Genomic DNA, 23,946 nt, shown 5'->3' on the forward strand with positions numbered 1-23,946 from the left:
AAAGTCAAAGACGCCTGCGTTTTAAAGAAAAAGTCTTTGTTTCTTTTTCAAAAACCAAGCCTGTAAGCCTATTTCTGTAGCACAAAGGCCTTTGAAATTAGATTATATAACATGAATAGTAAATGAATGTCTAAATGAAAACTATCAAATTTATTTTGTTACAATTTGAACAACTCTTGGATTGAACTTGAACCACTTTGAACCCCCTGGTTTTTCACACTCCCTCAAGCAGAAACATTGAAATAAAAGATATTGAATCAAGAGTTGTAGTTTTTTTAAAAGAAAGTTTTAAGTGTAATAAGAAGTCATGTTGTTGTTGTTGTTGTTGTTTTAGTTGGATCTATATATTGCAGTAAATGGTAAATAAATGGTCTAGTAGGTGCAAGGTGACTAGACAATATTTACTATATCTAATCTTTGTAACAGCAATACGAATAATGATAAAAAAGTTAACGCAATGTAATAATAATTATTAAAGATGTTAATAATTATTTCCCTGTCAAAAACAAAAGATGTAATTATGTGTGTAATGAGTTAACCTACAATAAAAATAAACATTGAATATATGGTAAAAAGAAAAGTGAAACATTTACAATTTACCACAATTGTCAAAATTAACATAAAGCCTTGGGAAGAAATTAATATTTACCTTTTCATATTTTACCCAATTATGTGTTACAATAACCCAGTATTTTTTACAACAATCACAATCCTCTAAAAGCTTCACTGTGTGTTTATACTTATCATGGTATCATAAATCTCATAAGGGTCAGAGAACTTGTTTTGAATGTATCAAAACAAAACTGAAAGACACATAACTTAGGATTGTAAATTATGTTTTGCATCATAAAGAAACTTAACAGAAAAAATGCTGAAACTTGATGAGAAGTATGACCCTTAGTGAAACTATTACGTCCCCAAATTTGTGTCCTCCTTAAACCTCATCGTGTATTAATAGCTAACAGGTCAATATTGATGTCATAACAGCTTTATCCATGTCCCTGAATCATTCGAACAACACCCGATGGCCACAGACCTTAAAACAACTGTCTGACTTTATATGATGGAGCAACACTCGATCCAAGTCCAATAAGATGGTGTATACCGCTATATTAAGATTAGAGTATGTTTTGAGATAGATCGTTCGGAAGCCCGAAGACATCCTAAGATCTAAAAAACATTATGAGATGATAACTATAACTTTTAAATATTAATTTACAAAACATTGATACACTTTAAAATACTTATTTCTTTTATTTCTTTTACTTTTACCCCACAAAAAAACACATCTTTGTGATCTTGGTTTACACTGTACTTAAATTAGTAATATCATAACAGGTTATTATAATTATAGTTAATAACAAAAGGTTATGGCAAGGACTTAAATTAAAGTAAAGTTTTCAATTAAACTTTCTATAAATGTCATTATTGAAAGTTGTTTTTTGTGTGTATGTTTTGACAAAAGCACATAAACAAACAAGAAAAACAACAAAATATTCGAAAAAAGCTGCATTGATTTTTTCATACTATAACATTCATCATTACTTCTGTATATTTTCATAGGTAAATAAACAAAAAAGCAACAACAAATTCACTTAATTCAACAAGTTGCTTAATTCAATAAATAAACCAGCAATAAAGAACGAGACAAAGCAAAAACAAAATATTAAATGATATAGAAACCTATATCATTTATATGTTTTTTTTATATAAGTTTTTATATGCTTGTGGATGCCTGAGCAGCAACAACAAATTAAATAAAAAAATAATTAACACCTAAACATGTTCACTTTTAGTCAAATTAAAATTCAAACATTAAGAACTGAGCTAAGCATTATACAAATGCTGAGTTGTTTTTAACCAATGGCTGGGTGAATATTAGACGGATGGGTTAAAATTACCCAATGCTGGGTTGTTGTTACCCAACCATGGGTTGTAATTACCTAGCAGTTGGCACAACCCAGAATTGGGTAATTTTTACTTTTTAGAGTAAATCTTCATGACCTTCTGACAGTCAATGTATCCATGTGGAAAATAAAACTCAAACTCAAACATAACTTTTTTGTAACTTTTTTGTGTACAAATAAGATTTTATGTAATAAGGGAGTGTTTAAGCCTGAGGTGATTACACCAGAACTTAAGAGAGATCACTGGAAATTTCCAGAAACAGAGGTAAGACAGACTACTGGGGTGGGTACGACCCAGCAAGAAAGCTCTGATTCACATTCAAGAAAAGAATGCCGACACTGCTGACTGTCCACTTCCTGAAATCACTTCAAAATTATCTAATCGAATTTTTATCACAAAACACGGACAAAACAAAACCCATGAGTGCAAACAATTGCTTGACCTCATCACATTATCGGATTATTGGACAAATTAAAATGATGGAGAAGTGTCCCTGTCAATTCTGACCCAAAACCATCTTTATCAACAATATAACTGCTTCATTATTGTCAATATAACAATATTTACTCATATCAATAACCACCATATCACCAAATTATAAAATATATATAAAAAATGGATCAGACAAATTTGCATATCAGTATATAGCAGCATCACATCATACTTTGCAGCCTATTTAAATTGATAAATCATGAAAAATATTTACTATGAAATAAATTGACAGTACAATATTTTTTAAATTAAAATATATTGGTAAAATTGTTAAGAAGGTCCACAAAAACAAATTATTAAACTTGACTACAAAACTTTTGATCTTAATAAAGACAAGTGAATTAAACACAATAAATGACAGGAAGACAGCATTTACCTTGTGATCTCTTCATCTTCACACAATTTTCCATTAACAAAGTAACCAAACTTTACACTGTGTCTTTACAGACTGAGAGGGATTTACTTTTTTACTGGTCTCATTCTGACCAAGCACCTTTGTCAATCTCTCTCTCTCATCCCACGTTTTATTTTTTCATGACTATACTATAGATGACATTAGAGCATACCAGAGATCCAATGTCATTAGACGGCTATGTCTTTATTTGCGCATTAGGTTAACATGTCAGAGTATTGTAAGGGGGGCAGAGCTTGCCCAGTTATGGTGCGCGGAGAGGGTTGCCGGATTGCATCATCGCAAAGACAGCTTCCCTGTTGCTATAAATAGGATGACGTCACTGGGACCGCCCCTTTCTAGTAGATCGTATCTCGCCCGGCATATAAGCGGGTGATGCAACGAGCCGGCGAGAACTGTAACTTTAGCAGCTGAGCGAGAGATCACACTCCTGCCAAAGCAGAGCATCACAACACGCGTGGACCATTCCGTCAAAACAAGGTGAGTCAAAAATTTGTTTTTGATATTTATTGTAACAGTTTTAGGGCAGACTGAGGTACAACCACTACAACCATGGTTATACAACAGTGACTATAGCCTACTTAAACTTGTATTTGTAGTAAATCCGCAATTTTACAATCGTTTCACTACAGTAGCCGTATAGATTAATTACGACGTTGTAGTAAAACTATAGTCATACAAATAAATATCAATCAACACTTTTACTAAAATAAAACCATGGTTGATTTACCTAAGCGACAGTATGATGTAACTTAGTTTATAAACCGATTTCAACACAGTTGTGTTTTTGGTAAACAGAAAAGGTTTTGCGGGTAGCCTACTTAAAATTCGTACATTTTATTAATAAATGCTACTGTATATGGTTGCTATTGCTAATAGCTTAAGTTCAGGACGTGATAAACAATGCTGCTGTGTGAATTTCGTCTCAAGTTTGTGAAATATTTGAATAACTAATTATTCAGCCTGATGGTGAAAACAAATATAACATTTTGCATTTTTACTTAGGCTACTTTTTACTGCTCTTAAGAACGCATGCTATCTGTAGGCTACATAACCTAATTTAATGATGTTATGTCATCAATAAGGTCACAGTAGAATCGCGATTGAATATAAATAATGCAATATAAATAGCCTATATTTTTATTATGTAGTATTATTATGTAGTAAGCATGTAGAAGTAAGTTAGAGCAAAGTCGCCTAAATCAATGCTTGTTAGAAAAGTGTGCAGAGTTTGTAACCAAGCGCGCGTTTCAAAGATTTTAAATCTGCTAATGTTTTAGATATCGGAATGATGCTTCAGTATCCTGGTTTGGGTCCGTCTGAGATCAGTGCGTCGGCTCTGGTACCCTGCCTCTCCCCTCCGGGATCTCTCACGCTGGACGATTTCACAAACTTCACACCGTTGGTCAAAGAGGAGCTGCGATACGCCATCCAAAACAAGCGGCTGTCCAACGGCATGAGCGCGATCTCACCAGATCGGTGTTACAACTCCGACAGACCCACAGATCTGCCGATCATGAAGCGGGAGGTACGAAGCATTTATTGATTTTTGAATTTATGCACTTTTATATTAGTTACAATGACCAAATGGTAAAGAAAACGGTAAAACTTTACAATAAGGTTCATTAGTTACCATTAGTTAATGTATTAACTAACATGAACAAACCATGAGCAATACATTTGTTACAATATTTATTAATCTTTGTTAATGTTAGTTAATTGAAATAAAGCTTTTAATTGTTTGTCCATGTTAGTTCACAGTGCTTTAACTAACTAACTAAAGCTTTAACAAGATTTTAATAAAGTATTAGTAATTGTTAAAATTAACATTAACATTAACAAAGATGAATAAATGCTGTATGAGTGCAGTTCATTATTAGTTCATGTTAACTAATGTTAACTAATGAACCTCATTGTAAAGTGTTACCAGAAAAACTTACAAAACAGACTAACCACATTACAAATGCTGTAATATACGTTAGGCTATTTTCTGTAGTAAACTGTAAAAAATATGTTTTTAACCTTACTATTACTACTACTAGTAAATATTAAAGTACATTGACTACATTTGATGTATTTTTATAGTTAATTTTACAGAGTATACCTATAGAAACCATATACACTTACATAATTATACTATAGTTTAATTACGAGTAAGCCTAGTGCAGTACACAACAATTTGCTACAGTTTACTATAGTATAGGCTATTATATAGTAAAGTAAACTGTAGTATACTATAGTATAGTATACTAACCATACTACATGTATATGTGTATATAATTATACTATAGATTAATTACTATACTGTACAACAGTACACAACAATTTGCTACAGTTTACTATAGTATATAGTCAAGTATACTGTAGTATAGTCTAGTAATCATTTATTTGAACTACTAAACATTAAAATTTTGTATAATACAATATTTTTTTCTTGTGGGTGAATTGATGACCTGAGCTTAAGCCTCTCAAAAAAATTATAATATATAAATATTAAATATAAATATATATAAAATATATATATTTATTTATTTATTTATTTATAAAACAATGTGGGTGGATTATAATGTGATAATATTTTGTTTCAGATCATTCCTGAAGAGAGTGACAGAAAAAAGAGAAGAAGGGAGCGAAATAAAATTGCAGCAGCAAAATGCCGAAACAAGAAAAAGGAGAAAACCGACCATTTACAAAAGGTAGCCTTTATTTATTTATTTTTTTAAAGCTCGACAGCATTTCATAAACTTACATTGGACTTGAAGTTCACAATTATATTTATTCATCCTATTGTTGTTGTTTTTTAACACAGGAGTCAGAGAAACTTGAGTCCATCAATGCCGAGCTGAAGGCCCAGATCGAGGAGCTGAAGAACCAAAAGCAACAGTTAGTTTACATGCTGAACCTCCACAGGCCCACCTGTATCGTCCGCGCTCAGAACGGTCAGACCCCTGAGGACGAGAGAAAGCTTTTCATCCAACAGATCAAGGAGACCACCCTTCAAGGTCTTAACCTTACCATAAACGGATCAATGCAAACCACAATAGCAACAAGTTGTGGGCATCTCTGATAAACTGTTCAGGCAAAAAGCTAAAGGTTGAACACGGGAAGGTTGGCCTGTGTTATTAAGGACTAAAAGACATGCGGGTACCTGCCATGCCAAACAAAGTCGGTCTGACGTACACTGAAACGGACTGCTAACTAAAGCACTAAAGTGATGAAGGACGTGTGATATACGTTTTCACTTATTCTTATTCTTATTATTTAAACATAGAAGCTTAACATGGTTTTTGTAGTTGAAGCAACATGATGTCATTTATTTATGATTGTGTTAGTCGAATGAAACCCTGGTGGTGTAGAATGGAAGCTTATTATAGTAAATGCCTTTATTTATCGGCAAATGCTAAAGACATAAACGGGGTGATGGATGAATTTGTAACATATTTATCTTTGTTAAATATACAAAATGCCACGTGAAGTATTTCAAGCTGCTAATCTCTCAGGATACGGTCTGTGTCACAGGAAATTTACTCATGCTAAATAAATAGCTAGAATTAATGATATGGTAACACAAAGTGGGCTTTACTGTATAAGAGAGCAGGATGTCTCATTTACAGTATCAGAGACTGAACCTTCAGTACTATATGCCTGTGCTATCACCTCAACATGTTGTTGTAACAATAATGCACTGTACAAAGGGTGTTTTTGTTGTATTAATAAGGGACATGTATACTTATTTTCTGATTTTTCACATACCCTATATATACTGTAGCTGCGTGTTGTTGTTATTGTCTAGAACTTATTCTAAAGAAAAACTTGAAGTAAAGCTCTTATTAATTGCCTGGCTATGTTCCCAGATCATGTGTCAAGCGATTTTAGTGTCACGCCACGTTCCTGGTGTATGTTTTGAAGAAACACATACCACGAGACATCCGATCAAGCCATGTGACCAGCTTACCACATTAAACTCAGAGGTGTACGAAAAGATGGGAAGTCCATTTCAGCGAAACCGATCCTGATATTTTTCACTTAATTCACCATGTTTCTGAATAGACTATATTTATCATCAGTCACGTATTTGAAAGGTCAAATGGCGCTGGCGTCAGGTAGCCTTTCTTTGTGATTGTTCAGACAGGCATGCCAAATCACAAAACGTGTACTACTGACAATAAAAGTGTATTGAAAACAAAGCTATGCTTACTATTTGTGGTTCAACCATGCTTTATTTGTCACAATGGATTGAAGTGTAAATGCTATATCCAGACTGGAAAGATACTGTGCTGTAACATTCATTTATACCTTGACTGTATGTTGTTTTGTTTTTGATACTTTATTAATAAAAAAAAATGCATACTACATTGAGTTGGTGTCTGTCTTTAATACACACAAATGTTGTGGTGAAAACATCAAAACCAATATGACAGAATCAGACTGAATAAGACGGATGACACATACAAATACACAGCACTGTTTATTGTTGTGTTCAGAAATACGAGCAAGTGGTAGGACAAGTCCACACATGTATAACTTGATAGAGGTGATGACTCAATGTGCAAAGGGTGAATCAAATCCATGTTGCCGGAGAAGAATGATTCAGCATTTTTTACCAGCTTAGTGGTTTTAATAAACTAAACCAGTATGAATTCATAAAAGAAGTGGATATCGGACGAGTTAAAGCTCTTGTTATGGCCTCCCACTGAAATTCTCCAGAAATGTGTGACTAAACAACCAAGGTGCAACCGAACTTCATTGTCAAGGCTTTTCCTCTATGGGAAAGTTTTGAAGAATTGCTAGGAAATGCCCAGGTTTGCCTAGCAGCACTATAGTGGTAGACAGTAACTTAAGGAACTAAAAGTGCAATTTCAACCGTGTTCCTTATAAGGAATTACTAACATATTTGGTTATACAAGTGGGACAAGTTGAGTTTATCATTAGTTATCACTTCATCGCTTCACAACTGCTGAATAAAAACAGACTCGATAAACTAAATGCAAAATAATGCTTTAAGTTTCCATTGTAAATGCTATACAGTACTAAGCATTAACAAGATGTGTTTTTAAATATGAATTCAACAAACAAGCACTATCAAACATCTATAGGACAATGCCCTGTAATCTTTCGTTGCAAGTCATTGCTTTGGACTCCACCCTTTCTGTATAATACATCATAAAAATAGTTGCATTTGACCTTTTTATTTGTTCTCAAGTTCATCTTCTTTTATTTGCACGTATCACGTCAAATGAAAAGCATGATTATGGTGCAATTGGCCGACAGCAGCTGTAATGTTGCTTCATCATTGCTGATGTGGAATTATGTCATATGAATGTGTCATAATAAGTGGTTTTGTGGATCTTGGAAATGGTTCTTCAATGTCAACTTCCAACTTTCAACAAAAACATACTGTAGGTTAGATAACACGCATTCGTCACCTTAAGAATGTGCTTTTATCTGATCTGAGCCATAAAATGAATGACGTTAACTATGGTTGATAAACAATGGTAAACACGGCAATGGTCTTTTTAAAGTTGTATTAAACCAGTTCAAATATTGGTCAAAAAATGCTGTTACTGGTGTGGTACCCTTTTAATAAGTACACCTTACCACCTGAAGAGTTCATATTAGTACATCAGAAGTTTTTCATATTAAAGTGGACTGCCCAATTGACAGCTAGGGACCATTTTTTACAATTTTTTTCCGACAGTGTGATCTTATCAAAGGCACACATAAAAAGTAACAAATATTGATAACAATTGTATTTGTTAATATGTAATGCATTAGTTAATATAAACTAAATATGAACAGTACTACACCATTTATTAAATGTTATGCTCATTTCAACACACACCAATACATTTTTTAAATCAAAAGTTGTAACTATTAACATTAGTTATACTTTGGGGCTGTTGAATGCTTTATTCTGATTGGTTGAGAAATGTGTGTTGATTATTTTTCAATAACCGCACACCTAACCTTTAAAATGTCTTAAAAATAGGCACCAGAGCAATATTTTGTTATTATCCTTTGAATAATTCGAAAATAATGCACACCCGCGGTGTAACGGCACTCCGCTTCGCGCATGCATTATTTTCTTTTAATTCAACAGCCCGTCATCAATTACTCCTACATTGAATTAACATGATCAACTGTGTGACATTATCTAACAAAAATGATTACACTGTACAAATAATAGTCGGCTCAACTTAAAAAAAGTTAGTTACATAGTTGCCTTAATTTTGAGTTAATTTAACTCAAAAATATTAGCTAAAACAAACTGATTTGAGTCAACTAATATTTTTAAGTTGAATGAACTCAAAATTTTAAGGCAACCAGGTAGCTGTAAAAAAATTGTCAAATCAACATATATGTTTATGCTACTTTAATTATAACTTAAAAAAAATAAGTTAAACAATTTGAACTATTTTTATGTCAACTATTCAGGTCAAACCCTGTTAAAGTTGTATTGTCTTGCAAAACCAATTTGTTTTAACTTCATGCTGCATTTTTTTTACAGTGTTACTCAACTTAAATAACTTAAGTCGAACAACAAATCTTTTTTACAGAGTATATTACACATTGTTATATATGTTTATGTAATGTTATGTAATACATTACTAATACAACTTTAAAGTAAACTGTTACACAAAAATTTAACATGAAATTAGCTTGAAAGTCTTTTAAAGAAGTTATTTCATACAAAGCAATGAGTCAATAAACAAGAAGTGACATAAACTGAAACTGATTCTGTGTAAATGTATTCTTTTGACATCATACAGCTGGAAGTGACCCCAACCCTAACACAGTGACCTGACATCTACCGTGATGCAACTATACACTTTGCCCTGCCAGGATGTTAACATGGTCATGGCACTTGGCAATAAATGCAATCAGTGGAAACTTCACACTCTGATGCAACTATTTAAAACTGTTGCAATGGAATCTACAGATGTCAAATTAGGGTGTTGCAACTGTGACTGTTTTATTTCACATATTAAGGTCATAACCTTCGGTAACAGGATATTAATGATTTTAACGTTTACCTACAAAGCGTCGGCATCATTCGTTTGTAATTCACGCAACAGCATGACACGACCGACGGGTTTTTGCAACAGATATCAGGAATGTCTTACTCATATAGAAAGCATGATATAACAAAGGTATTTTAGGTTACATTTCAATTTAAGATCAACTTCCCTTTTGGCAAAGATGCATAGGTCAATGATCAAATAAAAAAAAATAAGTCTAGACCACATCCTTTTCAATACAATGAAAATGTTCTTTTTTTATAAAAGAGCTCAAGGAAGTGATGGTTCAGTGGAAGTTCAAAGTTTAAATTCTTTAAAAAATTTCTTTAAGCGTTCCAAGAGTTTGAGCTGGGAGGGTAACCACCTACAGCTGCTACCAGGAACTGACAGATCAGGAAGAAAGAATTGAAGTACATTACAATACATTCTGCCATTTGACATTTTCAGCCCGCACTTTTAAAAACTTTTACAATGCAAAGGAGAATGTTTAATATTGAATCACAATATTTTTTCAATTTGTGTAGTGATCAGTAGAAGTATAGTTATCACCATGCACTGTTAAAAGTAAAAAGTTAGATAAACTTTAAAAAATACTTCAATTGTTAACACCTAAAAAATTAAGTTGTTTCAACTTAAATATTTTCCTAAAGTTACATTTTAAGTTGAAAAATATCTCCATGAATATAGCCATAGATGCTGGAATGGCGAAAAGAATAAATAAACTTGCTATGCTATGATCACTGTTTTTATAAAATTTTGTAATGAATGTTATGTTTTATTGTTAAAATTGTTAACTGTAAAAAATGTTTAGATGTTACCAATAATAAGTAATTATAACATTTATCCAACTTTTCGGCTTTTACAGTGTACTGAAATTATGATATGGAAATATAGCCATATATAAACATTTATCTAGAATTGTAGTTAATATATGTTTATGTGTGTATGTTTCTAATTTGAAAGATTTACATAATATAATATTAACAGAGGAGTACATGTAAAGCTCTAGTATGTGATTTTAATATTTTATGGGTTGGTGCAGTGTTTATGTTAAAAAGGGTTGTTTATGTTCAGTTTTCGTTAATAAGGTACACAAAAAAGGGTGATTTTATTTAAAATGAACTCCTAAAAAAAGTAACTCGTGACCTTCACACAAGGCAAACACTTTGATTCAAAAGATTTATATTAAAAAAATCAAAATACATACAAACATGAAATTTATATGCAAGGTGTCCACTAGAGGGCACAACAATCAAATAAATTAATTTGGCCAAAAGGTCACAGACCTTATTGTTTAGAAAGTTTGTACATTTCTCATAATAAAAATATTTTCTCATATAAAATATCTATAACATATGTTTCTAACAGGTTGGATGCACATAAATATATATTATTGACTTTATACATGATTGCTATTTCTCCGGTATAAAAAGACATAAAACAATAACTGTGCCCTAAATTTAAAATAAAAAGACCCAGTTATAGCAATACATTTGTTTTCGGTACAAAATATTTATCCTACACAAAACTAATACATTATATTTAACAAAGTGATGGTGATTTATATGAACAAAGTATGCATTTTTAAATACCAAAATGTATCTTTGAGGTATCAATATCCACCCTTAAGATACAAATAAAATAGTATAAATATTAGTTTGTTCAGCAAGAATATGCAACTTGACATGGTATTAGATAGCTTTTTAACACGTTGATATTCACCAGCATATACTTTTTATATTTGAAATGTTAAAATGCCAGTAAGCAGAGCCGTGTGGAGCTCTAGGACTTTTCAGAAGAGAAGAGAAAACTGGAAGAGAAATGAAGAAGTGTGCACCCTACACTGGTTAGGAAGGTAAGTACAGGGAGGTTAGAGGAAGTGATACAATCTGGAAAAAAACTGACCCTCATCTAACCGCAACCACCCATTTCCATGCACAATGAGTAAATAGAAATTCACTGAATTTGAATCCACGTTACAGTATGTAAAAACTAATATTATACAGGACAGGATTTAACAGCGTCATAAAAAATGAAATGAGATAAAATAAATGGTTTATAAAAAACAGCAATAAACCAAACAAATTAAATAACAAGCATTAAATAACACTGGCGTATAAGTTTTTAATTGTGACTCTGTCTGTGAAATGAAGGCAAAAGTCTCTAATTATGAGATGGGAGCATTAAAGTTCAAATCACTGATTTCAATCTTTGACACATGACCTTACTCAGTCAATATTAAAAATATCAGGGTCATATGTTACAGAATATTCTTTATGAAGGAGAACTTTAAAACAGTAAATCACAAAAAATTACTTTAGCTGGGTTTTCACAGGCAGGGTCACAATTGTGTTAATCTCTTATTGTTAGTTTTGATGCAGGCACAACAAAACTGCTGTCACATTTTAGTCAGATATATCACTTATAAAGCAGAACGTATACATTATTCACAGTAGTACATCTGATGGGTTATTTAATACATCAGAGTAAATAAAAGTGGATGTATATTTACTGACATTGGAAAAAACAACATATGACAATTAAATTCTGTATTCTGAATATACAGTTGGTTTCAAAACCTTAAAGGGACACTCCACTTTCCCTGAAAATACGCTCACTTTCCAGCTCCCCTAGAGCTAAACATCTGATCTCCACCGTTTTGGAATCCATTCAGCCGATCTCCAGGTCCGGCGCTAGCACTTTTAGCATAGCTTAGCACAATCCATTGAATCCGACCAGACCACCAGCATCACGCCAAAAACAACCAAAGAGTTTTGATAAAGTCACTGAATATGATGCCATTTTGAGAGTATAGTTCCTAGCCAGATCTGGAAAAGTTTTAAATAGGAAAAATATCGAAACTCTTTGGTTATTTTTTAGCGCCATGCTAATGGTCTAATCAGATTCAATGGATTGTGCTAAGCTATGCTAAAAGTGCTACCACCAGACCCGGAGATCAGCTGAATGGATTTCAAAAAGGTAAGAATCAAATGTTTGACTCTTGAGGAGCTGGAAAATTAGCATATTTTTTTTAAAAAAGGAATGTCCCTTTAAAGGAAAACACCACCGTTTTTCAATATTTTACTATGTTCTTACCTCAATTTAAGCCCTATTCGGACGGGATTAGTTTTACAGGGGGACCTCTGAAAAAATCTTACTTCTCAGAGGTCCTCTGTGTTTTTAATCCCGTCCGAATCGGCCATGTCTGTGTTTTTCTCTGACGATCTCCGTAAAAATTCCAGAGCAATTTACCTACTGTTTTTCACTGAACTCAGAGGTCCTCTGAGAAATTTAATCCCGTCCGGATGCAAATGTCTGTGTTTGCCTGCAATATCTTTTGAAAACGCGGTTCATTTCGTGTTTTGGCCAACGTGATCTGCCGTAAGGTCTTACTAATGCGCGTATATTGTATTTCCTGAGTCCCATTCATTCAGATATGAATGTTTTTTCGCATTTGGCAAAATAAAGTAATTAAATCAAGACGAGCTGAATATCATACACTGTTAAGACTAAACACTGTAATATCATTAACATTATAAGAAACTCCGTTTAAAGTTGTTCAACTCCGGAATGTTAATGTTAATTAAAAAAGATATTAAATTTTATTAATCATTATTTCTTCATTTCTTGTTATAAGCAGACAGTTATATAAAACGCTAAAGTTACTTTAGTAGGATTTGTATATTTTATTTTGATTTGTTAAAATTAAATTAATAAATTACATGTTCTGTCATAATTTTACATTTAAAGCAAAATATTTAACATTACAAACACGCGTATCCAGAGCACGTGCTATTGCAACGCCCAAATGCATGAAACAGACACTCCCATCTCTGGAATAGCCTGCATCATTTTAATCCCGTCCGAATCGGTACATAAAATCACAGACGTCCTGGGGGACACGCTGAAACTCAAACGTCGTTTGGAAAACTAATCCCGTCTGAATAGTGCTTTAGATGAATTAATACATACCTATCTTTTTTAAATGCGTGCACTTTTAGTCTTTGTACAGCGCCTCGTGAATGTGTTGGCATTTAGCCTAGCCCCATTCATTCCTATGGCTCCAAACAGGGATGAATTTAGAAGCCACCAAACACTTCCATGTTTTCCTTATTTAAAGACTGTTACATGTGTAACTACTCAAGTAAGTATGGTGGCACAAAATATGTTTGGAGCCATAGGAATGAATGGGGCCATGCCAAATGCCAACAAACTCAAGAAGCACTGTACAAAGATTAAAAGTGCACACATAAAAAAAAAATAGGTATTAATTCATCTAAGTTGAGGTAAGAACATAGTAAAATATTGAAAAACGGTGGTGTTTTCCTTTAAGTCCACATTACAAATATGGTTTTAGGATTTTGCCAAATTCAAAGCAAAAACATGCATTGTAAAATAAAATTTAAATGTTTAAGATTGTGCCCATCATCTCACTAAGAATGATCATATTTACAGTACCTGAAGCACATGAGATGCTCTTTGGACAGGTTTAGCACATGCTGCTATTAAAGCCAAAGGGGGACAATCCAGATACTTCCCTTAAACTTTTCTCTCAAATTGTTATGGCGATGTTGAACCACCAACCAATGAATCTTACAATTAACTCATATCGTGAACACAAGAGTTTCGAGACTCGCTTTGAAATAGGACCAAAAAAGATCAGATGTAAGTGGACTGACCCTATCTAGACATAAACTCAGATGGCACTGGGCACCTTGTTGTTGAGGCCGTACCACAGTTCAAGACAGGGCACAGGGGCTCATGGGCTTTGAGGGCTTCTGTCAAATGTTGCTGTTCCTCAATCAACAACTGAACTTCCTTCTTTAGCAAGCTGTTCTCTTGTTCCAGACACTCATATTCCTGATTAGGAAATATTTGAGAAACCACATCAACATCAGTGTGCATTTTGTGTTTTTTTATGTCTGCCCACAAATACCAAAATTAACTTGACATGCATCCTCATCAAATAAACACAAAAAGTCAGTACTGTTTACATGCTACATAATGTACGGTTTGCGAACCTCATGAAGCTCATCGGCTCTCTGGGTTTGTCTTTTCCGGCTCCTCTGCGCAGCCACTCGATTCTTTTCTCTTCTTTTTAACCTTTTGTCGTCATCATCAGAGCTCTAAATTATAATAGCATTGTCCCGTCAGAGGACCACAGTATGCACTGTGTGTGGACCCTTTAGGAAAATTAACCATGGTTTTGCTATAGTAAAAGTCAACAAACCATGTTTTTGGTGGATTTATTTTAATTTGTATTACTTCAAATCTCACTGTTAATAAAATATGGTTAACTATAAAATTATAGTGTAGTATGTTATAGAAAATACACTCTAAAAATCACTAGATCATTTTAAACGCAGCGTTGGGTCAAAAAATGACACACCTCTCAATGGGTTTTAATTTAACCTATGCTTGGTTGTCAATCCCAAATGTTGAGTTGTTTTAATAATACTAATATTTTTTGTTTATTTAACCCATCGGCTGTCACTTTTGACCCAACACTGGGTTGAAAATAACCCAGCATTTTTAGGGTGTAGTAAATTTGTGGTTACTATGGTTTGGCTAAAACTGAAACTAAAAAAATTGTAGTTAGTAAAACCAAGGTTAGTTTTTGAAAAGGGTGCGTAACCAGTGATAGAAGTAATTTCAGAATTTTCAATAGTACATAAATATGGAAGTACACTCTAAAAATGTCTGGGTTATTTTTGACCTATAATGGGTAAATATTGGACAGAACACGTGCTGGATCAAAAATTAACCCAATGCTGGGTTATTTTAACCCAACTGCTGGGTCATTATATTACCCCATGGTTGCATAACAACAACCCAACATATGGTCATTTTTAACCCAGCGCGGGGTAATTTTTAACCCAGCACGTGTTCTGTCCAATATTTACGCATGGGTCAAAAATAACCCAGCCATTTTTAGAGTGTATACATATTTACTATAGTAAACTGTAGTATAATTCCTGTAATCTACTGTGATTTTGAACCTTACCATCCCTTACGAAAATTAACCATGGTTTAACTAAACGTTTCTGTAGTAAAACCATAGTAACTACAAAATGACCATGGTTTTCAAAAATAATAGTTAAACTAGGGTTAGTGTAGTAAAACCATGGTTTTACTGATAGTAATCAATACACCCAAAAAAAAACATAGTTATTTCACTTTTACCACAATAAAACCATGGTTAATTTTCGTAAGGGATGGTAAATACTTAAGTATACTACAGTATTTACTACAGTTCATTATTACATCATAATACTATAGCATACATTACAGTAAGTGCTTTAACATACTGCAGTATACTACAATTTGCCATAGTAAATACTAAATAATAAAACAATTTCAAGTGGATTTATTAAAGTATTATTAAAATTCTAATCACCATACAACGAAAAACTAAAATATGCACAAATCATAGATTACAAATCAAAGAAATGCAACATTTTGACAAATATAATAGGTAAAATGTATAATGTTATGCAAAATCATCAAAAGAAGAACAATATTGTGTAATGAAACAGTATCATACCTCGCTTTTTCTACACATCCGTAAAGATGCAGCATCATTTTGAGTCAAGTTACTCGTCACATTGAAAAGTGACATGACAGATCTAACAAACCGTGACGGAAACTACAATAAAATTACATTCACGAGACTGGACGAAAAGTTAAATCAATCGTGTAAAACTAAAAGGTGACTTGCCCTAACGGACTGTAAAACATCGTCTTATTGGTTCACATTAAGTGTGTTCGACTTTATGCGCTGTTGCTCAGACCATTCGTTGGGTGATATCAAAGTACCGCGAGAGCAATTAGAGACGAACCGCTCTCGCGGTACTTTGATGTCATACGCCGGTCGGTCTGCGCAGCGCCTATTTGCGACTTATTTTAAAAGCTTGCGAAGGATGTTCTTTGAAGTCACGTGGTGCTCTCGGTGTCAATGTCAGTCTAACTAGATGCTGTGAATGTAGATGGACTAAGTTGTGGCGTTATTGTAATCAGACGATTTTACTGCTCATCATCTGACAGGGATTCAGTGTTTAATTAATAATTCTGGTTGGTTAAGGATAAAGAAGTTACAAGAATCGGGAGTCAGTGTCAGTAAACCAACTCTGGTTGACCAAAAACACATTGTGGTGTAAATCTGGACCACATCATCAACACGGTTCTCCAAAAGAGTAATTTATTGGATTTAGAGGAAACAGAAAAAAGTAACACCTAATTCAATGGAAACCGCATGCATTTCTGTCTTAAATATTTGAGCATACAAATCATTACACACCTTTAAAAGCAAATCATATTTAGTACAACATTCACACACAGTTCATTCTCACACACGCTACATTTTATTTATTCATCACTATTCGTCTCATTGTGAATGATTTTTGGAGCAGGTACATAATCTGCACTGTATTCTGCATCAGACGCAGCTCTTTTGATGGTCGAGGGAAGCCTGTGGTGAAGATCTGGACAGCTAGCTCCCACTGAACTTCCCAAAATTTCTTTATAGATTTCCACCGACTCCAAAGAAGGCTGCATGTTTAGTGCTTGACGCAAGCCGTCGGCAGCCTGCTTCAGACTTCTCAGAGACTAAAAAAATAGCCAGCATTTTTATAAATATGGCATTCAAGTAACATGTAAAATGTTTAAATCTTATGCATGGGGAGTAAAAATGCAGATGAATGTCACAGATTGGTACCTTCATAACTGCACTGGCTTGTTTGAACATGGTGGGAGCAGTGGTGGATAAGTTTTTCATGATAGTTTCTGTGAAAACATATGTTTACAAGTTGCAGTAAATTTTTGTAAAATAACTAATTGCAGAAAAAGGGGAAGGGGAACAAACCTTGAACAGGGTCTGGTTTTATGTCTTCTGGCTTTACTGCCTGTTCATACAAACCCTACAATATAAACATATATTGGTAAACATACTCTATATCCATTCTGATACATTACATTTCCATTTTATTTAGAGTTGGTTTAATTAATAAATGGTTTTACAGGATTAAATTATACAGTCTTTCGTACACAATAGACAAAAGTTTGACTATATAATGCTCAGACATAAACATTTTCAGTCAATACCAATTGAGGCTTTTTACAACACCAGAAGATATCTAATTGAGTTTTTCTCTAAAACTGAAACAAGGTATTGCTGCGCTTTTCTTTTTTGTAATGTTCAACAAAAATGCAATTAATAAAAAAACTTAAATCACAATATTTACTGACATCTAGTGGCCACAAGTTGAACACCTGACAAAAGGAATGAATGAACAGCACAAATAGTTCCAATAATGTTAAACAAAATGAATTGGGCAAATACTGTATATGCAATTATAAATAGATGAATTGAATAGAATTAAGGATGCATAACAATTAATCGCGATTAATCTATAGCAGAATAAAACATTTTGTTTACATCATATATGTGTGTTAACTGTGTATAATAACTTTGTATAGATAAATGCACACACATGCATGTATATATTTAAGAAATGTTTACATGTGTATATACATTTTCAAAGGTAATATGATTATTAAAAAAAAAAATTTGTGATTAAGACAATTAAAAACTGATAAGAATTAAAATATTTGTGATCATTTCCTAAAAAATTATTTTATAGACATTTCAGTGCTGATCCCGCAAACTAAAAAAATGGGAGGTTGTTCCAAAACATGGTAACATACCCAAACCCTCATTTAACAAATATGTATACACTGGTTTTTAAAATAATGAAGATTTTTTTAGATAATCAAAAACCTGTTTTGTCCCTGATCTCAAGAATCACTTATATATATATATATATATATATATATATATATATATATATATATATATATATATATATATATATATATATATATATATATATATATATATATATATATATATAGAATTATACATGCATGTCTGTATATTTATATATACATAATTATTATACACAGTTCACACACACATGCATGATCTATCTTTCTGGTATAAAGGCAGTTTGTCTATTACACTTAGATGATCACTAGTTAAAAATTGTTAGAAATTGTTGCAATTCACTATCTTCAAATAGTCAAAATAAAATATATTTTTCTTTTTTTTCAAATATATTTGTCTTTAAAAACCACTGCAATTATACAATATTTAAAAACAAGTCTTTTGTTTCTTTATGAAAGAAAAGCTTTTTTATTTATACTTGATCCTAGCCAGATCATTCACAAGAAAGAAATCTTACCATAAGCTTTCTCTCTGCTCTCAGTGAGCGCACAACTTGGTTGCGTATTTGCTTCGGGTAAGAGCTGCGTTTCAAAGCAGTTTCAACAATCTTCTCATCCAATGTGTCATTTAACTTACTCTCATTGTCTAAATGTTGAAATAAAAATAGTCATATAAAAACAACAGTTCAGACATATATGCATTTTGTAATGCAAAAATTTTGAAGACAAAAATATATTCGCAGCTGTGGGTTGAATTTGAACATGGGGCGTATAAACTATAGATTATGTTTTCATTAATCATTTTATAAATATTGGGGGTTGTACTTTATAGCCTTGATTATTGGTGGAAAAACATCTAGGAAATTAACTACTTATTTGTATGATTTATTTATATGGTGTTTATAAGTAACTTACCTTCACAATATTCCTCTGATGCCTCATCCCATGATAAGCCACCAATAACTATATTTTCCTGTACTGCAAACTCAAAGTTCTATAAGATAAGCGAAACACAAAAATGTGAATATATGAAAACAAAAGGAAGTCGGACTTAATAATGCAACATTCTTGCATGGTAACCATATAACTGTACAATTTTAGTAACCCTATTATAACTACAAATAAGGTAACTAAAGAAAAAAACTATTACAACACGTAATAGAAACGAATACTGCGCTAGTATTAGCTTTTAAATCAAAATGTCATATTTGATACATGTAGTTGAAGAATGGTAGATGTAACTAACGTTATATTAATCTGTCATTATGTTATTAGTCTTACCACAATCATTTCTTTCAGCAGTTTGGCCTTGTCCTCTTCGGAAATTTGACTTTGGCCATCTAGCAACGTTTTAAATACGTCTTTATACTTTTCAAGCTGTTCCCGAACGACTGCTTTTGACTTGACATTTACTCTAAAATCTGCTTCACTCGCACGATCATCTATTTCCATTATTGCCGCTTATTTTCAAAACAAACCTAACGGAAGCGGAATGTCCTACTACGAAATAAAACCTGAGTGGAAACACTTCAGCGAAAGAATCGTTCCACCTTACACAACCATACAGTCATACGGAAAAACAGGATCAACGGTGCAAAAATTTGCCTTAAAACAACGAGCAAGCGGTTGGGAACGAAGTTAAGTTGCATTTGCACAACAAAATGTACATAGGAATATTTGGGTTGTTTTATATGCAGTGACGTCATGGCTAGAGGGTTCATTGACTGTCACTGTCACATGTCAGCAAATGAGTTCACACAGGTAAGAAAGCTCCCGAAGTCATCAACTTTATTGTGCACGTCTTATCTGAAGGTAATAAACACTATACGTCTTTATTAAAGTCTTAAAGTGTTTTCGAAATTGTGCTACAGTTCATAACTGTTTCTGTTAAATTGTACTGGTAAGTTGCTTATTATTTAGCACATTACAATGTTTAAGATACACAAATGTATTTTTTATTTCCTTAGAAAATATTAAAATATCCCCTCCATGTTAAAACATGTCTCATTTTGGCAAACCCGGTAGGTATGACAAAACTATTTAACATTATTTACAGTAGCCTAACTCTTACATTTTTTTTAATGTACCAGGACTGTATGGCTGTTTTTTAATCCGAAGGCTGCACCCTGCAAAGGTCGCATATGCAGGTTGCATACGTCATCAAGCCTGGTTTATTTAAGTTAACTGGGCAATACATTCACAAATCATAAGCATATTTCAACAATTTACGATTAACTAAGAATAATAGTCAACTTTATAATTTTTAATATTCAGAAATATTCTAGACATGCCACCTCTGGAGGCTGCAGCTTTCGGATTGAGAAACGGTATCTAAAACCCCCCTAAAATTATGAGCATATCTTTAACCAATCAAAACAAAGTTGTGATTATATGTGTTTATATGTAAACTTCTTTAAATTGCATCATAGTGTTTATATAAACTATTTACAGTCAATGTGTTTGTTGTCACACCAAGTAATTTGTTACATAACATGCTCTAGAAAGTCTGTGTTTATATATTAAGATAGTTTTGTTTTCTAGGATTTGAATGATGTAATACTGAGAGCCAAAAAGGTAAGCCTTTGTCAAGAAAATACACCAAAAAATAAAAACAACTAACATTTAAGGGTTAAAATGTGCAACTATAAGCTATTTTGTTTAATTTCTTTTATTTTCAGGCTGGAGTAAAAGCTCTGGTTGCAGTTACAGAGGGAGCCGGTGAATTTGAGAGAGTTATTAAACTGTCAAAGGTGTAAGTTTGCTGTAAAAAATTTAATGGGGGCACTTTGTACAATTGCTTATACTGAGGCGTTTCTTGAATCTTCCTCCCCCCATGTAGCTTTTGCGAAAGATGAGCTTCTACTTACACAGCTAACAAAACACTGAGTTAATATTTATTGTTTTTGTTAGATATCCTGGATTTGTCTTCCCTTGTTTTGGCATTCATCCCCTTCAAGGATCTGGGCAAGACTTGCATAGTGTCAAGATCCAGGTGAGTATTATAAAGATTGTTTGCTGTTCTTCATATGCTATACATTTCCATTTACGACCGCTTGGTGATAATGAAAACAGCTGCTCTGTTTGGATAGGACTTGGAGCCATCCCTTACTTTCTTCCAGAAGTATAGAGATGATATTGTTGCAGTGGGGGAGGTAGAGTATTAAAGCATGTACTAAACAGATTTGAAAATGATAACATTTTAAACCAAAAGGTCAAGTACTTATCAAAACATGCAATGCTTACTTTAGTTACATTGTTTACATTCCGTTTTCGACCTTGTTATATTATTGTAACATAAGAATATGGGATGAATCGAAAGATCTAATATTTCTCCACAGATTGGTCTTGACTTTACTCCCTGGTTTGCTCAAACCACTCAAGAGCGTGATGAACAGATAAAAGTCTTTATAAAACAACTTGAAATATCTAAAGAACTGGATTTGCCAGTGTGAGTTCAGTGATGTACTTACTGTAAAAGTAACAAGCTGTACATGATTTGCTATATTTTGCAACACATATTGAACATTTTAAATTTACAGTACAATTTTGTAGCCTCTTTAAGGCTCAGTTCTCTCTCTTGTCTTGAAAGGAATGTACATTCCCGTTCTGCAGCTAAGGTTACCATAACCACAATGAAAGAACAAGGTAAGAGCTATCAGGCAGTAATTTACACGTCATTGTTCACTTTGACCTTGCAAATTACAGTCTTGTTTTATATCTTTAGGGATAAGACAAGCATTATTACATAATTTTGCTGGAAAGCCATCAGTTGCCATGGAAGGGGTTCAGGCTGGATTCTGCTTCTCCTTTCCGCCTGCGGTTGTCAGAAATGAACAGGTCAGATAAGGATTCTTATTTACTCGCCAGCACTTCTATTCATGCAAGTCTGCCAGAGTAGGCAGACTTATCATAAGCATGATAGGTATGCCATAAAACATTTTGTACGATCTGAAATGACCCTGTTTCAAGTCGCTGCCAATAATTAAACATATAAGGACATCTTGTACATTGCATGCCATGTACATAATGCATGTCTAATTTTTATGTGATCAGACAGTGGTTTTATCTTTTATTTACCCTAATATATTTGACTCTTGTTATTTAAATGCAGAGAGCAAAATTAATCAAACAAATTCCACTGGAACATATTTGCCTTGAGACAGACTCACCAGCTTTGGGACTTAACAAAGATGTAAGTTATGAACTGTGCAAGCTGATATTCTGTATGGCAGACATGTGTTAATCTTAATGTGTTTCTCATTTACTTTAGGTTAGAAATGAGCCACAAAACATAATGATCTGCTGCGAATACATTGCAAAACTGAAGGGAGTCTCTTTAGACAGAGTCATGGAAGTTACAACCCAAAATGCCTTTCGATTGTTTTCAAAGTTAAAAGTCTAGAATGTTTTTGAATGTGACAATGATCTGTGTGCATTTAAATAATTTATATAAAAAATAAAGCACTTTGTTGTATTGTCATATTGATTATCCACATTTATTACTGCCTGGAGCCAAACATTTACTCAGAAATGTGGTTGATTGCAGTTCTTCATACCAGATGAGATTCATCTGCAATAAAAAAGAAAAGAAAATGTTTTAATGTTCTCAAAATAAAAGAAGCCAAAATATTTCTTGATTTCAACCTATACAGGCCTAGTAACCCTAGAAGAGCTAGATTTTCTTGGTAAAACTATAATGACTAGAAATAATAACACATTATATTTAACCTAACAAATCATTAATTAATGTTTATTTAAAAGTTATACATTTAACGTTACATAGAAATAATATAGCTATATAGGATGTTAATATATATAATATTAAATCGTGCTGAAAGTCCTAGTCCAACAAGATTACACAATTAAGGGACATCATACAGCTTTCTTCAAAGTGTCTCCTCTGTGGATGTCTGGTGTTGTTGCTCTGCATCCACGACGATCGTTGCTCGGGCATCGAACTTGAGCCACGGGTATCCTGGAGGTGACACCGGAAGTGTCTTCTTTCAGGTAGATTCCAGAACTTACTGGTTGTTTCCACGCGACACCAGGTCTCTCTGCGCATATTTAACTCGTACAGTTTATCTTGCTTTGATTTCGACATTTGTTATGATTATATCACATGTAAACCAAACAATCTTATGCCGGAAGAACGCGCGGACTACGCAGTATTGTTTAGACCGAAGTCACCATAGTAACAACGGATGCTGCGTGCCTTTCAACAACACGTGTAACAGGAAACTCATCACTTCACGTGTTCTGTAAGCTTCGCAGTCTGTTTAAATAAGTAGCTTACACAAAACTGATATTACTGTACAGTAGAATCGCTTTCTTTATGAGTAAAATCTATTCTGATTTTACTATTAGATCTTTTCACAATAGGTTTGCTCGAGAAGA

General features: G+C 33.2%; 5 protein-coding genes across 8 annotated transcripts; 2 read left to right on the forward strand and 3 right to left on the reverse strand.

Moving 5' to 3' along the window:
* Positions 1-3,133: 3,133 nt before the first annotated feature.
* On the forward strand, positions 3,134-7,167 carry atf3 (activating transcription factor 3). Its single transcript, XM_055186713.2, has 4 exons — positions 3,134-3,292; positions 4,093-4,340; positions 5,401-5,508; positions 5,622-7,167. The coding sequence occupies exons 2-4, from the start codon at positions 4,101-4,103 to the stop codon at positions 5,877-5,879; spliced, it is 606 nt and encodes a 201-aa protein (XP_055042688.1). The 5' UTR covers positions 3,134-3,292; positions 4,093-4,100; the 3' UTR covers positions 5,880-7,167.
* Positions 7,168-14,137: 6,970 nt separating this feature from the next.
* batf3 (basic leucine zipper transcription factor, ATF-like 3) lies at positions 14,138-16,867 on the reverse strand. The gene is made up of 3 exons (XM_055186587.2): positions 16,376-16,867; positions 14,853-14,957; positions 14,138-14,691 (listed from the first exon to the last, which is right to left on the reverse strand). Exons 1-3 carry the CDS (start codon positions 16,448-16,450, stop codon positions 14,512-14,514), a joined length of 360 nt encoding a protein of 119 aa, XP_055042562.1. The 5' UTR covers positions 16,451-16,867; the 3' UTR covers positions 14,138-14,511.
* Positions 16,868-17,012: 145 nt separating this feature from the next.
* nsl1 (NSL1 component of MIS12 kinetochore complex) lies at positions 17,013-20,004 on the reverse strand. The gene is made up of 6 exons (XM_055186586.2): positions 19,834-20,004; positions 19,468-19,546; positions 19,071-19,198; positions 17,693-17,747; positions 17,546-17,613; positions 17,013-17,436 (listed from the first exon to the last, which is right to left on the reverse strand). The coding sequence occupies exons 1-6, from the start codon at positions 20,002-20,004 to the stop codon at positions 17,197-17,199; spliced, it is 741 nt and encodes a 246-aa protein (XP_055042561.2). The 3' UTR covers positions 17,013-17,196.
* A 172-nt stretch (positions 20,005-20,176) lies between these two features.
* Positions 20,177-23,209, forward strand: tatdn3 (TatD DNase domain containing 3). Of its 4 annotated transcripts, none has more exons than XM_055186583.2 (10): positions 20,177-20,313; positions 21,094-21,126; positions 21,231-21,304; positions 21,463-21,544; positions 21,642-21,704; positions 21,891-22,000; positions 22,142-22,197; positions 22,277-22,389; positions 22,664-22,744; positions 22,823-23,209. In XM_055186583.2, exons 1-10 carry the CDS (start codon positions 20,257-20,259, stop codon positions 22,952-22,954), a joined length of 801 nt encoding a protein of 266 aa, XP_055042558.2. In that variant the 5' UTR covers positions 20,177-20,256; the 3' UTR covers positions 22,955-23,209. The 4 variants fall into 4 exon arrangements, with proteins under 4 accessions (XP_055042558.2, XP_055042560.2, XP_055042557.2 ...); XM_055186582.2 differs by having other exon boundaries at positions 20,257-20,364; XM_055186585.2 differs by lacking the exon at positions 21,642-21,704.
* spata45 (spermatogenesis associated 45) lies at positions 23,018-23,830 on the reverse strand. The gene is made up of 2 exons (XM_073856267.1): positions 23,431-23,830; positions 23,018-23,122 (listed from the first exon to the last, which is right to left on the reverse strand). The coding sequence occupies exons 1-2, from the start codon at positions 23,651-23,653 to the stop codon at positions 23,103-23,105; spliced, it is 243 nt and encodes an 80-aa protein (XP_073712368.1). The 5' UTR covers positions 23,654-23,830; the 3' UTR covers positions 23,018-23,102.
* Positions 23,831-23,946: the final 116 nt, after the last annotated feature.

This window comes from Misgurnus anguillicaudatus, chromosome 18 (assembly GCF_027580225.2).
Source record: "Misgurnus anguillicaudatus chromosome 18, ASM2758022v2, whole genome shotgun sequence".
Taxonomy (NCBI): Eukaryota; Metazoa; Chordata; class Actinopteri; order Cypriniformes; family Cobitidae; genus Misgurnus; species Misgurnus anguillicaudatus.

Coding starts and splice junctions, on each gene's coding strand:
- spata45 (XM_073856267.1), bottom strand. CDS start 23,653: ATGTCGAAATCAAAGCAAGATAAACTGTACGAGTTAAATATGCGCAGA. Junction 23,123..23,430: donor GAGACACTTTGAAGAAAGCT/GTATGATGTCCC, acceptor TTTTTATTGCAG/ATGAATCTCATCTGGTATGA.
- nsl1 (XM_055186586.2), bottom strand. CDS start 20,004: ATGGAAATAGATGATCGTGCGAGTGAAGCAGATTTTAGAGTAAATGTC. Junction 19,199..19,467: donor ATCAGAGGAATATTGTGAAG/GTAAGTTACTTA, acceptor TTCAACATTTAG/ACAATGAGAGTAAGTTAAAT. Junction 17,437..17,545: donor AAGCCAGTGCAGTTATGAAG/GTACCAATCTGT, acceptor CTATTTTTTTAG/TCTCTGAGAAGTCTGAAGCA.
- batf3 (XM_055186587.2), bottom strand. CDS start 16,450: ATGTCACTTTTCAATGTGACGAGTAACTTGACTCAAAATGATGCTGCA. Junction 14,958..16,375: donor GGATGTGTAGAAAAAGCGAG/GTATGATACTGT, acceptor ATTATAATTTAG/AGCTCTGATGATGACGACAA. Junction 14,692..14,852: donor GAGCCGATGAGCTTCATGAG/GTTCGCAAACCG, acceptor TTTCCTAATCAG/GAATATGAGTGTCTGGAACA.
- tatdn3 (XM_055186582.2), top strand. CDS start 20,257: ATGGCTAGAGGGTTCATTGACTGTCACTGTCACATGTCAGCAAATGAG. Junction 21,545..21,641: donor TGCATAGTGTCAAGATCCAG/GTGAGTATTATA, acceptor CTGTTTGGATAG/GACTTGGAGCCATCCCTTAC. Junction 22,745..22,822: donor CTTTGGGACTTAACAAAGAT/GTAAGTTATGAA, acceptor CATTTACTTTAG/GTTAGAAATGAGCCACAAAA.
- atf3 (XM_055186713.2), top strand. CDS start 4,101: ATGATGCTTCAGTATCCTGGTTTGGGTCCGTCTGAGATCAGTGCGTCG. Junction 4,341..5,400: donor TGCCGATCATGAAGCGGGAG/GTACGAAGCATT, acceptor ATTTTGTTTCAG/ATCATTCCTGAAGAGAGTGA. Junction 5,509..5,621: donor AAACCGACCATTTACAAAAG/GTAGCCTTTATT, acceptor TTTTTAACACAG/GAGTCAGAGAAACTTGAGTC.